The sequence below is a fragment of the Tamandua tetradactyla genome, chromosome 16, assembly GCF_023851605.1.
Source record: "Tamandua tetradactyla isolate mTamTet1 chromosome 16, mTamTet1.pri, whole genome shotgun sequence".
NCBI classification, from domain to species: Eukaryota; Metazoa; Chordata; class Mammalia; order Pilosa; family Myrmecophagidae; genus Tamandua; species Tamandua tetradactyla.
In genome coordinates, this window is record NC_135342.1 from 62,064,128 (window position 1) to 62,081,851 (window position 17,724).

Genomic DNA, 17,724 nt, shown 5'->3' on the forward strand with positions numbered 1-17,724 from the left:
GGAGAGAATTAGGACCCTGCTCTGGATTAGGCTTTGGCTTAAGGGAATGTTGTGGCTTGATCCCCTATCCAGACTACTAAAACTTTCTCCATATCAGCAGTAAGGCTGTTTCGCTTCTTATCAGTCATTTGTTCACTGGAGTAGTCCTTTTCATTTCCTTTAAGAACTCTTCCTTTGCATTCACTATTTAGCTAAGTGTTGGCACAAGAGGCCTGCCTTTTGGCCTGACTCATCTTTCAACATGTCTTCCTCACTAAGTTGATTATTTCTAGTTTTTGATTTACAGTGGAAGACATGTGACTCTTCCTTTCATTTGAACATTTGGAGGCCCCTGTAGTGATATTAGTTAGCCTAATTTCATGATTTTTGTGGCTCTGGGAATAGTGAGGCACAAGGAGAGGAAGAAATGTGGGGGGGGGGGGAGTGGGGGAAACGTCTGATTGATGGGATAGTCATAACACACATATTTCACTTGAGTTTGCCATATATGGGTGTGGTTTCTGACCCAAAGCAATAACAGTAGTAATATCAGAGATCACAGATCATCACACCAAATGTAGTAATAATGAAAATGTTTTAGATAATGAGAGAAGTACAAAAATGGGACATAGAAATATGAAGTTGGTACGTGCTTTTGGAAAAATGTGCCAATAGACTTCCTTGACACAAAGTTGCCACCGATTTTCAATTTGTTAAAAGAAAAAAATCTGCGAAGTGCAGTAAAATCAAAACACAATAAAAGGATTTATACTGGGATAATTCCTACTTAATCATTGTGTATTTTTTTGTGTATTAATTTTGTGTATTAATTAATCATTGTGTATTTAATGTACTGTTGCATTTGGTTTACTAGTATTTTGTTGAAGATTTTTCTGTCTGTATTCATGAGAAATATTGGTCTGTAATTTTCTTTCCTCATGATGTTTTTCATTTGCTTTGGAATCAGGGTTTTGCCAGAAGTATTCCTCCTTTAATATTTTGAAAGTGTCTAAGAAGAATTGGTGTTAATTTTTCTTTGAATCTTTGTTAGAATTCACCAGTGAAGTCATTTGATCCTGGACTTTTTTTGCTTGGGAGGTTTTGAATTATTGATTCAGTTTCTTTATTTTTGTTTAAGTTTGTTGAGATCTATTTCTTGTTGAGTTAGTTTTAGGTAATTTTTGTATTTCTAGGAATTTTTCCATTTCATCTAGGTTGTGTAATCTGTTGGCATATCATTCTAGATATTTTTAACTTTATTTACCTTCATGGAAGAAGAAATTACTATAGATGGACCAGCAGTTAGGACTTAAGAGTTTGGTTAGTTTGGAGTCAGAACTGCTTATAGAAAGAAAAATATTTTACTTGACAGAATTGAAATACAGTTAATTTAGCAGAGTAGGACTCCCAGTCTGGATACCTAGATATTGGTCACAAATATAGATATAAGGAATGAATCATGTCAAAAACAGGTTGATGTGGTACCCTAGTTTTCAGCCCCTCTATCTCCTTTTTTGTACACAGTACACAGTACACAGATGGTACACAGTAACCATCTATATGTAACCAAGGGCACCACCCATTCCATTCAGGAATAAGAGATGATCCAAGAATATCTTGGATATTCTTCCTCCTTTTGTAGAAATGTATCTCTGGGTATGGGGTTCACTGTGACTATCCTGGGACTAATATAGTAGCCAACATAAGAAGAAGAAAAAAGAAACCCATTGTCCAGGGCAAAAATTCTTGTTCTGATGTGCACACCACCACCCTGCCAGGCCCAAGCTGCTAGTGGTGGGATTTGAGGGTGATGGCCCTAACTGAAAGGACTGAGACATGTTGTCTCCTGCTGTTCTGCCGCTCCTGCTGAGACCTCAGTCATCATCATGGGAGGAGACAGAGCCTTGAAGCAAAGTTTGGATCAGACAGGAAGTATTCAAGGGCCATGCAAACCAACTGTAGCCAGTTGCATAATCCTCCAGCAACTGAGGGCAATGAGGATGCCTCTCAACCTCCCAGTTTGGCTGTATAAGATTGATGGAAGGTTCTTGTCTTCGTTCTGGAGATGCTTATATCTAGATAAACTTTTTCTAAAGAATGTGAAAATCCAAGTGCCAGAAATATAAAGTTAGGGCTGTACCTTTGAATTTATGCTCATTTGCAGTCACTCATACAGTGAAGCAAGGTAGGCAGATGATACTGCCATGGAGTCTGGAGAATGTGATAGCAGCTCCTTTTCAGTATCCTGCCATCTCTTCAACTGATTGCTGGGAGTCAGACTCATTGTGCAGCATATAACAGGAATTTGTCTTAGAATTGGGCTGCTAACAGCTTTTATGTATGCAAACAAAAGAATTGTAAATCAGATTTTTCTAAAAGAAAGGTGCTCAAAGATTCAGTGTGCTTGGTTACTGATATTCTTAGCAGGATCTTCTCTTCTTTTGTATTACACCTTTTATTGTCAATCACTGTCTAACAGCTTAGTGTTTTTAAAACTTTTGACCATTCAAGCTTCTGGGCAGTACTTTGGATAGTTTGAATTATAGACTTCTTTCTGAAATTCTTCTTCATGGGCTTAAAATGCCTTTTTGTTGTTGTTGTTCTCTTTTTCCTCATGTTTTTCAAATTCAGGGATTACTGGTATATGCTTTTTAAAGAATTCACCAAGTTATCAAACTTGTGTTCCCATATCAGTTCAGTTTCATTACCTTATAAACTATGAGTTTAGTCATATAACTCTATGGAGTCTTGAGATATTGCAGGCTTTATTCTATCTCATATTGAAACTTTTTAGGACTTTTTTTTTTTTGACATCTGAGAACTTTTAGACAGGTTTTTTGAAAATTTTTATAAGACCATATTAAAAAATTGGCTACCAAGCAAGAGACAGTGGTCAGATGTGGGTGATATTTGTTCCGAATTTCAGAAGCAAATTCTTCTCATTTCTCAATGTATATTTTGTGAAGAGTGCATTGTCTTATGGTTTAACAGGAAAAAATATATATATCTACTTTGCAGAACTGTGATTTCAGACCACTCAAAGAAATATGGAAAGATGGGGAGCCACTTCCTCACAACTTCAAACATATTAAGTCCCATAATTATTAAGGCAATGAAACACTAATTTCATTTGCTTACATTGCCTATTGATAAAGGCGTTAGAATGCGTTTTCAGGGCTAGAAGTTAAAATATATATATTTCCAAGTGTTTTTAAAATATTATAAGACTTAAGTGTGAGGTTCAGTTTATCAAAAGATTAAATGAATGAAAGTACTTTGTGTTTTAAAAATTACAGAATTGATATTCATCGTTAAGTATATGCTACAACATTTAGTCTATCCTAATTATGTGAGAGGTGATGGCCGTGTTAAATTGTAATTGTGTTTTTCTTGTTACCAACAGGAATTGGATAGCTACAACTAGTAATTTTAAGGGAACTCAGGCATTCTTTCCTGACATTGTTTTCAAAGTAAAGAATATTTTTCTTAATATTTTTAAGATGCACTTTTTCGGAAAGTAGAATTTTTTTTAGGATTGTGTCTCTGTGGTATGATTAATAATCAGTATAAATGATTTAAAATTTTCCCCATTATTTATTTTTATTCCATATGTTCCTCTCATCTGTTGACAAGGTAGATAAAAGGAGCATCAGAAACAAGGTTTTCACAATCACACAGTCACATTGTGAAAGCTATAGCATTAGACAGTCATCATCAAGAAACACGACTATTGGAACACAGCTCTACATTTTCAGGCAGTTCCCTCCAGCCTTTCCATTACATCTTGGATAACAAGGTGATATCTACTTAATGCATAAGAATAACCTCCAGGATAACCTCTCGACTCTGTTTGGAGTCTCTCAGTCATTGACACTTTGTCTCATTTCACTCTTCCCCCTTTTGGTTGAGAAGGTTTTCTCAATCCCCTGATGCTGGGTCTCAGCTCATTCTAGAGTTTTTCTCAATCCCTTGATGCTGAATCTCAGCTCATTCTGGGATTTCTGTCCCATGCTGCCAGGAAGAGCCACACCCCTGGTAGTCATGTCCCACATAGACAGGGGGAGGGTGGTGAGTCTGCTTGCTGTGTTGACTGGAGAGAGAGGCCATATCTGAGCAACAAAAGAGGTTCTCTTGGGGGTAACTCTTAGGCTTAATTTTAAGTAGACTTGACCTATCCCCTGTGGGGTTAAATTTCATATGAACAAACCCCAAGACTGGGGCTCAAGCCTATAGCTTTGGTTGTCCACACTGCTTGTGAGAATATCAAGAATTCAGCTTGGGGAAGTTGAGTTTTCCCCCATTCTCACCATTCCCTGAAGGGGACTTTGCAAATACTTTTCCACTCACTGATCAAATCACTCTGGGATTCATCAGGGCATCACCTGGACAAACCAACAAAATCTCATGTCCTGTACAAAGTTCCATGTACTTAAGGTGTTCAATCAACTATCTACATAAGTTATATTAGGAGATGCACTAGTCAAAGTATAGATTTGTACCAAATAAACATTTTTTGCTTTAGTCTCACACATTAGTTGAAATTTTAAAATATTAATACCATCTATTTTCAGCACCATGCAGTAGTGACATTCTTTTGTTCTTCCTCATGCAAAAACATTTTTTAAATTTGTACATTTAGTCACTATCATTATACACTCTAGGCATTCCTAGATTATATCATCTGGATCTTTATCGTCTATCTTTCTTTGTGATTTCATTTATGCCCCAGCCCTCCTCCCTCTATCATTCTCATATGCAGCTTCATTCAGTGTTTTAACATAATTGTATTACAGTTAGGTAATATTGTGCTTTTCATTTCTGAGGTTTTATATTCAGTCCTGATGCACAATCTGTATCCCTTCAGCTCCAGTTACCCAATATCTTACCCTATTTCTATCTCCTGATGGTCTCTGTTACCTACGAAATATTCCAAGTTTATTCACTAATGTCAGTTCTTATCAGTGAGACCATACAGTATTTATCCTTTTGTTTCTGGCTAATCACACTCAGCATAATGTCCTTAAGATCCATTCATATTGTTACATACTTCATAAGTTTATTCTGTCTTACAGCTGCATAATATTCCATCTTATGTAAATGTCACAGTTTGTTTAGTCAACTGTCTGTTGATGGACATTTTGGCTGTTTCCATCTCTTGGTAATTGTTAATAATGCTGCTATAAACATTGGTGTGTAAATGTCCATTTGTGTCCTTGGCCTCATGTCCTTTGAGTAGAGACAACATATACATGGGTCCTGTTTTTTAATCCATTCTGCCAGACTATGTCTTTTGATTGGAGAGTTTAATCCATTAACATTCAGTGTTATTACTGCATGGGTAGTACTTTCTTATTACTATTTTGCCTTCTGGATTTTATATGTCATATCTAATTTTCCTTCTTTTTACCTTTACTCATAGTCTTCCTTTCTACACTCTTTTCCATACCTCTCTCTTCTGTCTTCATATCTGTCTCTAGTGTTCTCTTTAGTATTTCTTGCAGAGCTGGTCTCTTAGTCACAAATTCTCTCAGTGATTTTTTTGTCTGAAGATGTTTTAATTTCTCCCTCATTTTTGAAGGACAGTTTTGGTGGATATAGAATTCTTGGTTGGCAGTTTTTCTCTTTTAATAATTCAAATATATTATCCCACTGTCTTCTCGCCTCCATGGTTTCTGCTGAGAGATCTGTGCATAGTCTTATTGGGCTTCCCTTGTATGTGATGGATTGCTTTTCTCTTGCTGCTTTCAAGATCCTCTCTTTCTCTTTGACCTCTGACATTCTGATTATTAAATGTCTTGGAGTATGTCTATTTGGATCTATTCTCTTTGGGGTACGCTGCACTTCTTGAATCTGTAATTTTAAGTCTTTCATAAGAGTTGGGAAATTTTCAGTGATAATTTCCTCCATTAGTTTTTCTCCTCCTTTTCCCTTCTCTTCTCCTTCTGGGATCCCCACAACACATATATTCTTTCAATTCCCTGAGTCCCTGCTCATATTTTTCCATTTTTTTCCCTATAGTTTCTGTTTCTTGTTGGATTTCAGATGTTCCATCCTCCAGTTTTGAAATCCTATGTTCTGTCTCTCGAAATCTACCATTGTAGGTTTCCATTGTTTTTTTCATCTCTTCTACTGTGTCTTTCATTCCCATAAGTTCTGTGATTTGCTTTTTTCAGACTTTCAGTTTCTTCTTTTTGTTCTTTCTTTGCCTTCTTTATATCCTCCCTCAATTCATTGATTTGGTTTTTGATGAGGTTTTCCGTGTCTGTTCGTACATTTTGAATTAATTGTTTCAGCTCCTGTATGTCATTTGAATTGTTGGTTTGTTCCTTTGAGTGGGCCATATCTTCAGTTTTCCTAGTGTGATTTGCTCTTTTTTGCTGGCGTCTAGGCATTTAATTACCTTAATTAGTTTATTCTGGAGATTGCTTTCACTTCTTTTATCTAGGGTTTTCTTGCTGGATGAATTTGTTGTCTATCTGTTCTTTGACGTTCCGTTCAGCTTTATCTGGACCTTTAGCTTAGGTTTTGTTTAATAGAGGATAATTTTTCAGTTCTTGTTTTCTTGTTTCTTGCCCTGCTTGTGTGGTACCTTTCCCCTACACACACTGAGGAGGGTCTACTTAGATATTATAGACACCAGCCAGATTTTCCCAGACCAAATTGGCCTCTTATCAGAAGGAAGGAGTCACCTGCTTCGGTTTTCCCTGAGGGTGAGACCCAGGAGGTTGAAAGACTTTCCTGTGAAGTCTCTGGACTCTGTTTTTCTTATCCTGCCCTGTGTGTGGCGCTTGTCTGACTGCAGGTCCCACCAGCATAAGATGATGCGGTACCTTTAACTTTGGCAGACTCTCCCTGCTGGGGACTTTGTGGAAAAAGAGGAGAGGTTGTAGGCTGGTTTTAGTGGCTTCAAATTACCAGGCCCTGGTGTCTGAATTCCTTGATGGAGGGATTCCACCTGGGTGGGGCTTCACCCCTCCCCTGGGGAAGGCACAAGCTCCAGACAAACCCCTCAAAAGAGCTCACTTCTGCCTATGCCTGGGGCAGTTGCAACCTGAAAAGTCCTGCCGCTGTATCCAGAGGCAGTCAAGCTTTTGTAGATACACAGCCACAAAAACCTCTGTTTCCTTCTTTTTTTTTTTTTCCCCCTTTTTTCTGTCAGTCCTGCCCCCTTGGGGACGGGGCAAAAATGAGCAACCTCCGCTTTGATTAGGTTCACCTAAGCTGGGGGCCTATTTTTAGTAGTCAGAATTTGTTAATTAGTTCCACAATTGGCGTTTGATTGTGCCCAGTCCCTGCTGCTGGTACAGTCCTTTCCTTTCCCCTCTGGGAAGCAACCTGTGGGAGATGGGCATTGGCCGTCGCAGCTTTGGGAACTCACGGTTCTGGGGGGTGCTCGCAGCCGGTCCAACTGGTCCAGACTGGGGCACGCTGTGTGTCCGGTCACTATCGTGGCTCCGGGAGCTGTTCTGTATTGTTTCTGGTTATTTGGTAGTTGTTCTGGAGGACGAACTAAAATGCGCATGTTGTTAAGCCGCCATCTTGACCAGGATGTAAATGATTTAAATTTTAAAAAAAGTTGTAGTTCTGCCAAAGTCGGGAGAAAAGTAAATACATCAAGACGTTAGAGAGGCCAGGAGCCAGTAGACACAGTGAACCAAACTAGAAACACCTGAACAAGTACCATAAACTGGATGGATCAGGAACATGGACAGAAGCAACAAGAAAACTGATGATAATCTTCTCTCTGTCCTTAAGAATGTGTCTCATCATTGGCAGTAGGCTCCTCAATTGCCAGATTTAGAGACTAAGGCTGGTTCATCACAAACCCATTCTATACTTGTTAGGAAGCGAGAAGTGAAGTATAGAACTCAAATGTACTCTCAAACCAGTGCTTCATTAATTACTTCTTCTATAATAAAATATTCTCTGAGGGCTGTCTTAATTCTTAATCTAAACAAAAGACTTGAAATTGAATCTTGGAACCTTGGCCTAACCACATGACTTTGAATAAAATACTTAACCTTTCAGAATTTTCAGTTCCTCAGACTGAATCCATGCTTATGTGAAGAGACTTGTACTGGGCTAAGTTTGGCAAATGGTCAAATGAGATTTGACCTTGCTTAGGTCTCATGTTTATTTTCTTTTTACATAAAATGAGGTACTTATATTTTATAAAGATTTTAGTGATGTTAGTATAAACCTGAAAGAAGCAATGAGGCGTGAGTACAGGGAAATTATTTTTTAGTGAGTTATGGAATTTCAAAGTAGATAATGTTGAGAAAAGTGTGAAGGGAAAAAAAATGACACCAGTGAACTTGCATTGACACATAATAAATTAACTGTTGGCTGTTTTCTCTTTTGATATGCATCTTAAGTAAAATAAACAAAGTTTATTGATACCTTCTTTGAGAAGTCCTTTCATCAGGTAGACTCATCCCAAATCACAGATCTGCTACTTTTTTGATGTGTTAAAGGATAATGGTTGGTATTCATAGCCTTTGCTTGCTTAATGGAATGGTGAAGTGAAATCTTCCTTTGTAATACAGTATATTACACTGCCACTTAACTGTTGTGAGATCTTGGTTGTTATCTTTAATTTCTTGAGTATAAAGAGAATATATTGGCTCATGTCATTGGAAGATTAAGTAGTTGGGCTAGCTTCAGACATGGTTAAGTGCAAGTAATATTGTGCCAGGTAGAGCTCAGGTTTTTTCTTCTCTTAGCACTGCTTTTCCTTCTGTTGACATTATTCTCAGTTAGGTTCTCAATACAGAAGAAGAACTCTAATATTATATTGTCTTCATAATTAGCAATCATAGTAAAAAAAAGCTGACACCCTCTCCCCTCAACACATACACATGTATATCTCCCTCTATTCCAGTCCCAGAAAATGATTCTGACCAAGACAGGGTCTGGGGGTGGGGCATGATGGGAAGCTTATACTCCTCCTACTCATGGTAAGTTAATTGAGCCTTATAATTGAACATCCAATCATAGAGGCAGGGAGAAAAGGAAATTCTCAAAGGAAGGGATGCATGTTAAGAAAGAAGAAAGTAAAAGGAACAGATGTCTATTCTGTGAAGGTTAAATGAGAGAAAGTGTATGAAGTACCTGACATAGGGTCTGGCATAAAATGAGCCCTCAATGCATCTGAGCCATTATCATCATTACCACAAAAATGTATCACTAAGAGATGAGCTGATGATGAATCTGTATGGATATCTGCATCAAGATTGTTAATACAGGCCCTGCCACATCCTATTGACATGGATGAAATCTGTGCTTGATTTTTGTGTCCCACATCGTTTCAGTGACTTGTACATAGTAGACACATAAACTTCAGATAAATGTATGCTTTCAGTAATGCATAAGTTATCTCAGGGCAAAATTAATTTCTTCTGTGTTCTAGAGGGATATTCCCTTATCATTATGGAATTAAATGAATGAGAAAGTAGCATTGACTCTTGTTTATGTTTTCCAGTACTTCTTTTCATCCTCCTATTTTTCCTGTTTTGTGGATCTGATGATTGTTGAGACTCAGATGAGATATATATGAAAAACCACAGTAAACTGGAAGCTCTATGAATATCATAATTTCTGGTATGATTCAGAATGCAAAACCAAGTGATTGACAGGTTGAATTTGCAGAGATCCCAAACTCAAGTCTTACTAGGCCATAGATTTGTTTCTTAATTATTTATTTGTTTATTTTTACTTTTTCTTCATTTAATTTTGAATAGTTAATATATAATAAACATTGTTAAAAATCGTCAAAAGGCTCAAAAAAATGTACAGAAAAAGTAAATTTCTTCTCTCTTATCTCTGTCCCTTAATCTCCTACTTTCCCTTCATAGCAGTATACCCATAGTTTTTTGTTTTTCCAGATGTATCCATACATGTCCAAGCAAAATCATGTGTGTATATGTATGTATACATAGTTTTTTAAAAAATAAATTATGACGTAAGTATTCTCCAGTTACCTTTTTGTCACATAACATATCTTAGAGACCCTTCCATATCATTTCATAAAACTCTATGCTGTGTTATGTTTTTTAATTGAGTGCTTTTAAAGCCAGAACCACTCTATGTTGTCTTGCTTTCTGACTTATCTGCCTTCCCCAAAGGTATGAGTTCACAGCCCTTGGCTTGAATGCATACTATACTTGTATAGCCTGGAGTGAAATTCTGTTCGAATTATTTTATGTATGGTGTAATTACTTTTGCTTTAATCATTTTTGTTTCAGTTTTAATGAAACAAGAACATGGAGAAGAGATGGACTTGTCTTCAGTTCCATCTTTGCCTGTGCCTCATCCTGCCCAGACCCAGAGGCCTTCCTCAGATTCAGGACACCCACATGATAGTATACTGTCCACACAAAGAAGTTTGGTTTGTCCCATCCAGCAAGCATATGCATCCATGGTAACCTCATCCCTTTTGCCACAGTTGCAGTGTCGGGATGAGAGTGCTGGTAAAGAACAGCCTGTGAGACCTTCTTCAGTTGTGCACCAGGCTTTTCAAGTCACACCAATGTCTCCTTCCTATCAGGCTATGCAAAATAACAAGTACAAAGGACCAACTTGTCTTCCTATTAATGCTGCCTCTAGTCAAGAATTTGATCCAATTTTGTTTCAGCAGGATGCAACTGTTCCTAGTTTAATAAATCTTGGCTGTCAACCACTGTCATCTGTACCATTTCATTCTTCAAATTCCGGCTCAACAGGACATCTTTTAGCACACCCACCTCATTCTGTGCATTTGTTGCCTCATCTTCAGTCAACGGGAGTATACCATTGTTCAAATGCAGGACAAAGGTCTCTTTCTTCTCCAGCAGCCAAACAGGTCACAGGGCAGCCTTCCCCTCAATTACAGCCCATTACGTATGGTCCTTCGCATTCGGGGTCTGCTACAACTTCTCCAGCAGCGTCTCATCCCCTGGCCAGTTCACCACTCTCTGGTCCTCCATCTCCTCAGCTGCAGCCTATGCCTTACCAGTCTCCTAGCTCAGGAACTGCCTCATCACCATCTCCAGCCACCAGAATGCATTCTGGACAGCATTCAGCTCAAGCACAAAATACAGGCCAGGGAGGTCTTTCTGCACCTTCATCCATAATATGTCACAGTTTGTGTGATCCAGCTTCATTTCCACCTGATGGGGCAACTGTGAACATTAAACCTGAACCTGAAGAGCAGGAACCTAGCTTTGCAACCATTGGACTACAGGACATTACTTTAGATGATGGTAAGTTCGTCTTTCTGTACTTGAACCAGTGAGGATCCAGGAACTTTCTTAACTAAGAGTCTTACAGGAAGTTACAGTAGATTGTTTATTCGCATACAATTGCTATTATTAGAAATTTATGTTAATGCCTTTATGACTTTATGAATAGATTTTAAAAGCTATACTGTAAAGTCTATTTTACTATTTACCACTAACATCTGTTAAATTTTTTTCTATTCACAACATTTTTTTCCCAGAAAATATAGCGAGGTCATCCTATGCAGAGAAGGAAATTTAAAGGTGTTAATTCAGTAAACTTTGTGGAATGCGTACATTTGCAAGGCAGGAAGTTAGGTGCTGGAAATACCAGGAACATAGTAAGATAGAGTTCCTGTCCTTGAGAAAAGTCACACAAGTAAAGAACCTGCTCTCCTGTGGCCCTCCCAGCTTGTTGAGTCAGTTGGTGGTGATGGCACAAGGTGTGACTGTTTTCCTGATACTGCTACAGCGTTTGGCACGGGATAAGAAGAAGCTATTTATAGAAATGTAACAAGTTGGTATATAGACCTCTGCTTTTACCAAATCAATAAATTAGATAAATCCTGGAATACCAGTCATCTTAGTAATAAAAAATTCCTTAAGGATAGGATCTTCACATAATAGTTTCAGTTTATTCTTGGCTTTATTGTTTATATGGTAGTGAAATTTTGTCTAGATCAAGGAATTCAGTGGGAGCTACCTGCGATTATTGTCCAGTATGAAAATTCTAAAGAGTCTGAAACATGGATATAGAGTTTTAGTACTCTCTCTGGTCTGTATTAGTCTATTGTAGAAAAATAATTCTAGATCAGCCATCACCTTTCTGCGATTTTGTGTAGTGGTTGTTCACTTCTTATTTGCAGAGTTGGTTTTAAATCCCAAATCCTAGATGCAAAGAGAAAGGAAGGTTTAAATAAGATGTGGCATTGTTTGTTTTCTGAGGCTTTGCCATTAGACCAGTACAAGACTGTTATATTAGGCATTGCGTCTGAATCATTATAACCAAGGTATAAAAGAAGTACGTTAGGAGATCAACATAGAAACGTGATAGACTTCACGGGAAAGATTGAGCAAGGTTTCCTTGAGGAAGTTACATTTGAGCTGAGTCTTAGAGGATGTGTGTTTTCAGTAAATGACAATCAGAGAGTAAATCAGAAAATAAAAGCAGAGACATAGAGATGTATCTGGGAAAGCATGATTGGCTTGAGGGTAAGCAGTATAGTTGATTTTGAAAGCCGTATGGGGATGTGCCAGGTCATTGTTACGTAAGCTGAAACAATGCTTACAATTTGTATAGCATTTTCCTGTTTGTTGTATTGTTTTTTACTAATCCTCTATCTCTAAGGTAGATAGTGACTAATTTGTAAGTTGCAATTTTGAGGATCACCCAATTAGTAACCAGCAGAATTGAGACTGAAATCAGATCTTTTTTCAGTCCCCCCCCCCCGCCCCGGCACTACAGCTGCCTCCAAACAAGAGTGGTTAGAGGGGGGGGTCATGGTGGCTCAGCAGGCAAGTACACTTGCCTGCCATGCCAGAGGACCTGGGTTCGATTCCCGCTGCCTGCCCATGTAAAAAAAAAAAAAAAAAGAGTGGTTAGAACTCTTTGTTTAAAGGGAATCCCTCAAGCTCCCCCCCCCACTCACACACACAATCACATAGTCACATTGTAAATGGTATATAGTTATACAATTATCTTAAGAATCAAGGTTACTGGAATACAGTTCAACAGTTTCAGGTACTTCCCTCTGCCCACTCCCATACACCATAAACTAAAAAAGGATATCTGTATAATGCAAAAGAATAACTGCTAGGATAACCTCTTGACTCTGAAATCTCTCAACCACTGACACTTAATTTTGTCTCATTTCTCTCTTTCCTTTTTTGGTAAAGAGGGTTTTCTCAATCCCGTGATGCTAGGTCCCTCAACTCATCCAGGAGTCATGACCAGGAGTCATGATCCACGTTGCCAGGGAGAGTTACACACCAGGGAGTCCTGTTTCACATCAGGAGGAAAGCAGTGAGTTCACCTGCTGCGTTGGCTTAGAGAGAAAGGCCACATCCGAGCAACAAAAGAGGTTCTCTGGGGATGACTTTCAGGCATAATCATAAGTAGACTTAGCTTCTCCTTTGCAGGTATAAGTTTCATAGGGGCAGACCCCAAGATTGAGGGCTCAGGCTATTGAATTCTTTGTCTCCGCTGCTTGTGATAATATCAGGAATTCCTCAGATGAGAAAGTTTAATATTTCCTCCTTTTTCCCCAGTCCCCAAGAGGACTTTGCAAATACTTTTTTTATTCTCTGCCCAAATTGCTCTGGGACGTATCAGGGCATCACACTAACGTACAAATCAACAGGATCTCACTCCCTATTCAAGATTCTATGTAATTATGGGATTTGAATAAACTGACTATACAAGTTAAATTAGATAATGTACTACCAAAAATATAAATTTTGCACAAAATAAACATCTCTTCCTTTGGTCTCACACAGAGGTTTTTTGTTTGTTTGTTTGTTTCCTTTTTTTATGAAAAATAGCACATATACAGAAGAGCAATAAATTTCAAAGCACATCACAACAATTAGTTGTAGAACAGATTTCAGAGTTTGGTATGGGTTACAATTCTACAATGTTAGGTTTTTACTTCTAGCTGCTCTAAGATAAAAGAAATATCAGTATAATGATTCAGCAATCATACTCATTTGTTAAACCCTGCCTTCTCTGTATAACTCTTTCTCCTATTCCTTAGGGGTATTTGGGCTATGCCCATTCCAGCTTTTTCATGTTGGAATGGGCTGTTGATAATATGGGATAGGGAGATGGAAGTATTTGATGTTCTAGAGAGGTTGCCCATCTGCATTTCAGAACTTATCTGGTCCAGCGACCTTTCTGGAGGTTGTAGGTTTCTGAAAAGTTACTCTAGTGCATGGAACCTTTATACAATCTTATGTAACGCCCTAGGTGTTCTTTAGGATAGACAGGAATGGTTTTAGTTGAGGTTTGACAAGCTATCATAGGGTGCAATGTCTAACTGAAGCTTGCATAAGAGTGACCTCCAGTGTAGCCTCTCAAACTCTATTTGAACTCTCTTAGCTACTGATAGCTTGTATGTTACAAGAAGTTGAAGTTTTAAAATATAGACCATATCATCCTTTCCCTGTATTCTGATTTACCTTAGTCCTGTCCAAATTAGCTTAATTCATATCTCTAGTCAAAGTCTGATCACTTTTTCAGCTTTTTTAAACGGTTACTATATGGGGTAATGCTGACTTTCATAGCTTCAGAGCTCTCACTCTGAGTCTAAGGTGTCTAACGAATACCTTAAATTCTAGGAAACGACCAGGTTATATACAAATACCTCAGCATCTCAGAATGTAGAGAAAAAAAGTTATAACTCTGGAATAGATGTGACTGCTGTGAGAGCTTACAATTTAGGAACCTTTACAGCAGGCCCCAAACTGGTAACCCATGCTCTTAACTTCAGTTCTCCGAGTTTATGAATTATAGTTAGTCCCTGTGAGTGAGGTATGATAGTATTTGTCTTTTTGTTTCTGGTATTTCATTCAGCATACTGTCCTCAAGTTTCATTCGCCTAGTTGCCTGCTTCACAATCCCTCATGCTTTTTAAATTACTTCAGAGTAGTGGAACGCCATACATGTTAAATATTCCGAACAAAGTAATTTCAGCTCTTCAACCTGAGGACACAAATAATTTTTTTAAGTTGCACTATACAAGTTAGATATACCTTTTTTCTAATCTAAATAATTTTTGTTAATCCTATTTCTCTTTTATATTTATTTCCTCTTTTAACCAAATTAAGCATTAAAACATAAATGAAATATGCTTTTTATTTTTGAAGTTTTTAAGTAAAATTGAGTCTTTCAGGAATCACTCATGTATTAATTATTATTTTTAGAAGTGTGAACATTAGCATCTAATTTTTATTATAAATTAAATGATATTTAATAGGGAAGATAGCAATACACCTCAGCTCAGAATTTCAAGTTAATCAGTTGGAAATACTCTAATACAGCTCCCTTATTTTATGGATAAAGAATTAGGATTTTACAGAACCTTTTGTGTTCAGTCTAGGGTTACATACTGAGTTAATGGCAGAGTAAAGACTAAGACTCAAGTCTTCTGACCCCTACTTCCTTACTCTAGGAGTTTTTCCAGTATCTTCAATCATGTTTCTAATCAGCCTGTCGGATGATGCTTTAGAATGGTTCAGGGAAATTTTAAGATTATGGATATTCAGTATTAAATGAACTTTTAAAGGCTATCTGGAAAAAAAAAAAGGTGTCTGATATCTATTGCACCATCCTCTTTCATGCTAGAGCGTTCACAGTCTTATATCCCTGGTGATATTATATTCCTATGTGTACCTTCTCTAGCTTCTTTGGAGCATCTCAGTTTATTTTGAGTTCCAGCTGTCCCCCTTGTTTCATGTGGCTCTGATACCTCTAAAATCATGCAGAACAAATCTAATCCTTATTCTGTAATAACCCTTCAACTGTGTGAAACTGTGTCTCTTTTCTAGGCTTAAAAACTTTCTAGCAACTTTGCCCTTCCCTCACCAGCATGATAGTTACCCTCTGCTTCAACCCTGTGCTACTTAAGTGCTTTTTCATAGCCAGCTCAGAGTGGGTCAGTCCCGTTGCCTTCCTTGTTCAAAGACCTTATTAAAATGGTCTGAGTACAGGGGACTTTCTTTTCTCCCCCCTCATACTTGATTTAGTGAGTCATAAGTACTCTTAAGTCACATCCCCCTACCCATACTTGGGTTTCTGAATACGGAGTTTTTTGGAACCAAAATATAAAGCTGACCATTATCTTTGTTCACTTTTTCTGAGGTGATTTTTGCCCCTCGTATGAACTTCCAAGCTCAGAAAGGTCCCAGGAACATTTGTCTGCCTCAGAGTAGTGTGACTTCCTCCTGAGGATTCCTCCCTTGGGGTAATAACAACAGCAGAATACCAACCTTTAACCAAGTAATGTTTTTCAAACAGTCACCTTTGAAGGCTAAAATATATACTTATTCAGCCAATAAGGGCATTGTTCGAAAGTTTTGCTGCTTGCCTTAATTTTTTTATTTGCTGCCTCCTTGTACCATTGCTCCTGCTATAAAAGTATTTTATACATCTATAAAATTATCAGTGAGCTTTTACCCCATACATTATAATTCTGTGCCTGGAGTTGTGATTTTCCTATAATATATCTGTGCTATTGTGGTGTGTATGTCCCCCCCCCTTTTTTGCCAAATTATATACATTATATGTCATAACAAATATAGGAATTGTCACGGTTTATATTTTAAACAACATTATAGTATTGTGAGATTAGATCGTTTAATATGTAATTGGCCTAACCAAATATGAATCCCATTGCAACTTGCCTTTAGGGTCCCTCTTTCCCACTTGTCCTTTGTTCACAAACTGAGTCACAGCTGCAGCTCTTCAGCAGAGAAGAAGATGCATGTTAAATATAGCCTGACCTGCTGCTCTGATGAAAACTGACACTGCCACTTGCAGGCTCTGTACAATAACAGGCTGATCCTAAATGTAGGATATTTGCTAATTTGATAGTAAATAGGGACTCTAGACATGACTGCAGTTAATTGTAGTTCTGCATGTAGGTGACAAACACAGGAGCCCTTTGAAGTTGCTTTTTTAAAGCATGGGAATGATAAACACAAGATTCAAGTGACTATCTTGGGTGGGAGAGTCAGGGAACTGGTATTGAGGAGAAACAAAGAGGTAGATATTATTGTCAGTGTTCTAGTCTACCTGGTTCTCTGGTGTTGTGTTTAAATAAATAAAACGAAAGAAAACCATAGCAATGAAGAGAGTGTGCCATGAAGGAGGTATTAGAACTACTCTACTTATAGTCACTGTGGTAGAGGAAGGTAGAAAATGTTAAACTTTGTCCTTTAACACCTGTTAGCTGGGTATCTCATGAATCCTCTTTTGGTAAGCATACTTGTACCACCCAGCTGCAAACATATTTGTGGTTAATTAATTCCGGTGGCAGAAAGGTCGCATAAATAATGTCCATGTAGGCTTTGGAGAGTGGTTCATGTAGAATGAACCATGATGGGGATTCAAATCTTAACATGACCATCCTCAAACATACAATTTGAAAAATTAATTTTCAGACCCAATGTAGCAAGAATAAGCATTTAAGAAGATCTTGCATTTCTTATATCAGGTGTGCCTGTGTATCTTCATGGGTATAAATTAATTGTAGCCCTTTTTAAATGATTGTATTGTTTTCTACCATTTGAACAAAAAAAATTTTCTCTGGATCAAATTGATGTTTAAATTTGTACATTAAAAAAATGTATACGTAAGCTGGGAAAGCCTGAAGACAGGCTACCCTTAAACAACCAGCACACCAGAAATCTACAGAATAAGTTTATTTCAAAATGTGTATTTAAAAGCAGTTGATGAATTATGGTTACTTTTCCTAATAATAAAGTATTTTTT

General features: G+C 37.7%; 1 protein-coding gene and 1 pseudogene across 4 annotated transcripts in view; both read left to right on the forward strand.

Moving 5' to 3' along the window:
- NFATC3 (nuclear factor of activated T cells 3) overlaps positions 1-17,724 on the forward strand; it is a 203,977-nt gene that overhangs the window by 159,673 nt on the left and 26,580 nt on the right. For 2 of the 4 annotated variants that reach the window (XM_077132799.1, XM_077132800.1), the window contains exon 9: positions 10,224-11,219. In XM_077132799.1, the coding sequence (XP_076988914.1) occupies positions 10,224-11,219 (996 nt within the window). Of the gene's footprint in view, positions 1-10,223; positions 11,220-13,130; positions 14,989-17,724 lie in introns of those variants that run through there. The other 2 variants (XM_077132798.1, XM_077132801.1) reach the window with 2 other exon arrangements.
- Positions 803-10,194, forward strand: LOC143659642 (E3 ubiquitin-protein ligase RNFT1 pseudogene; annotated as a pseudogene).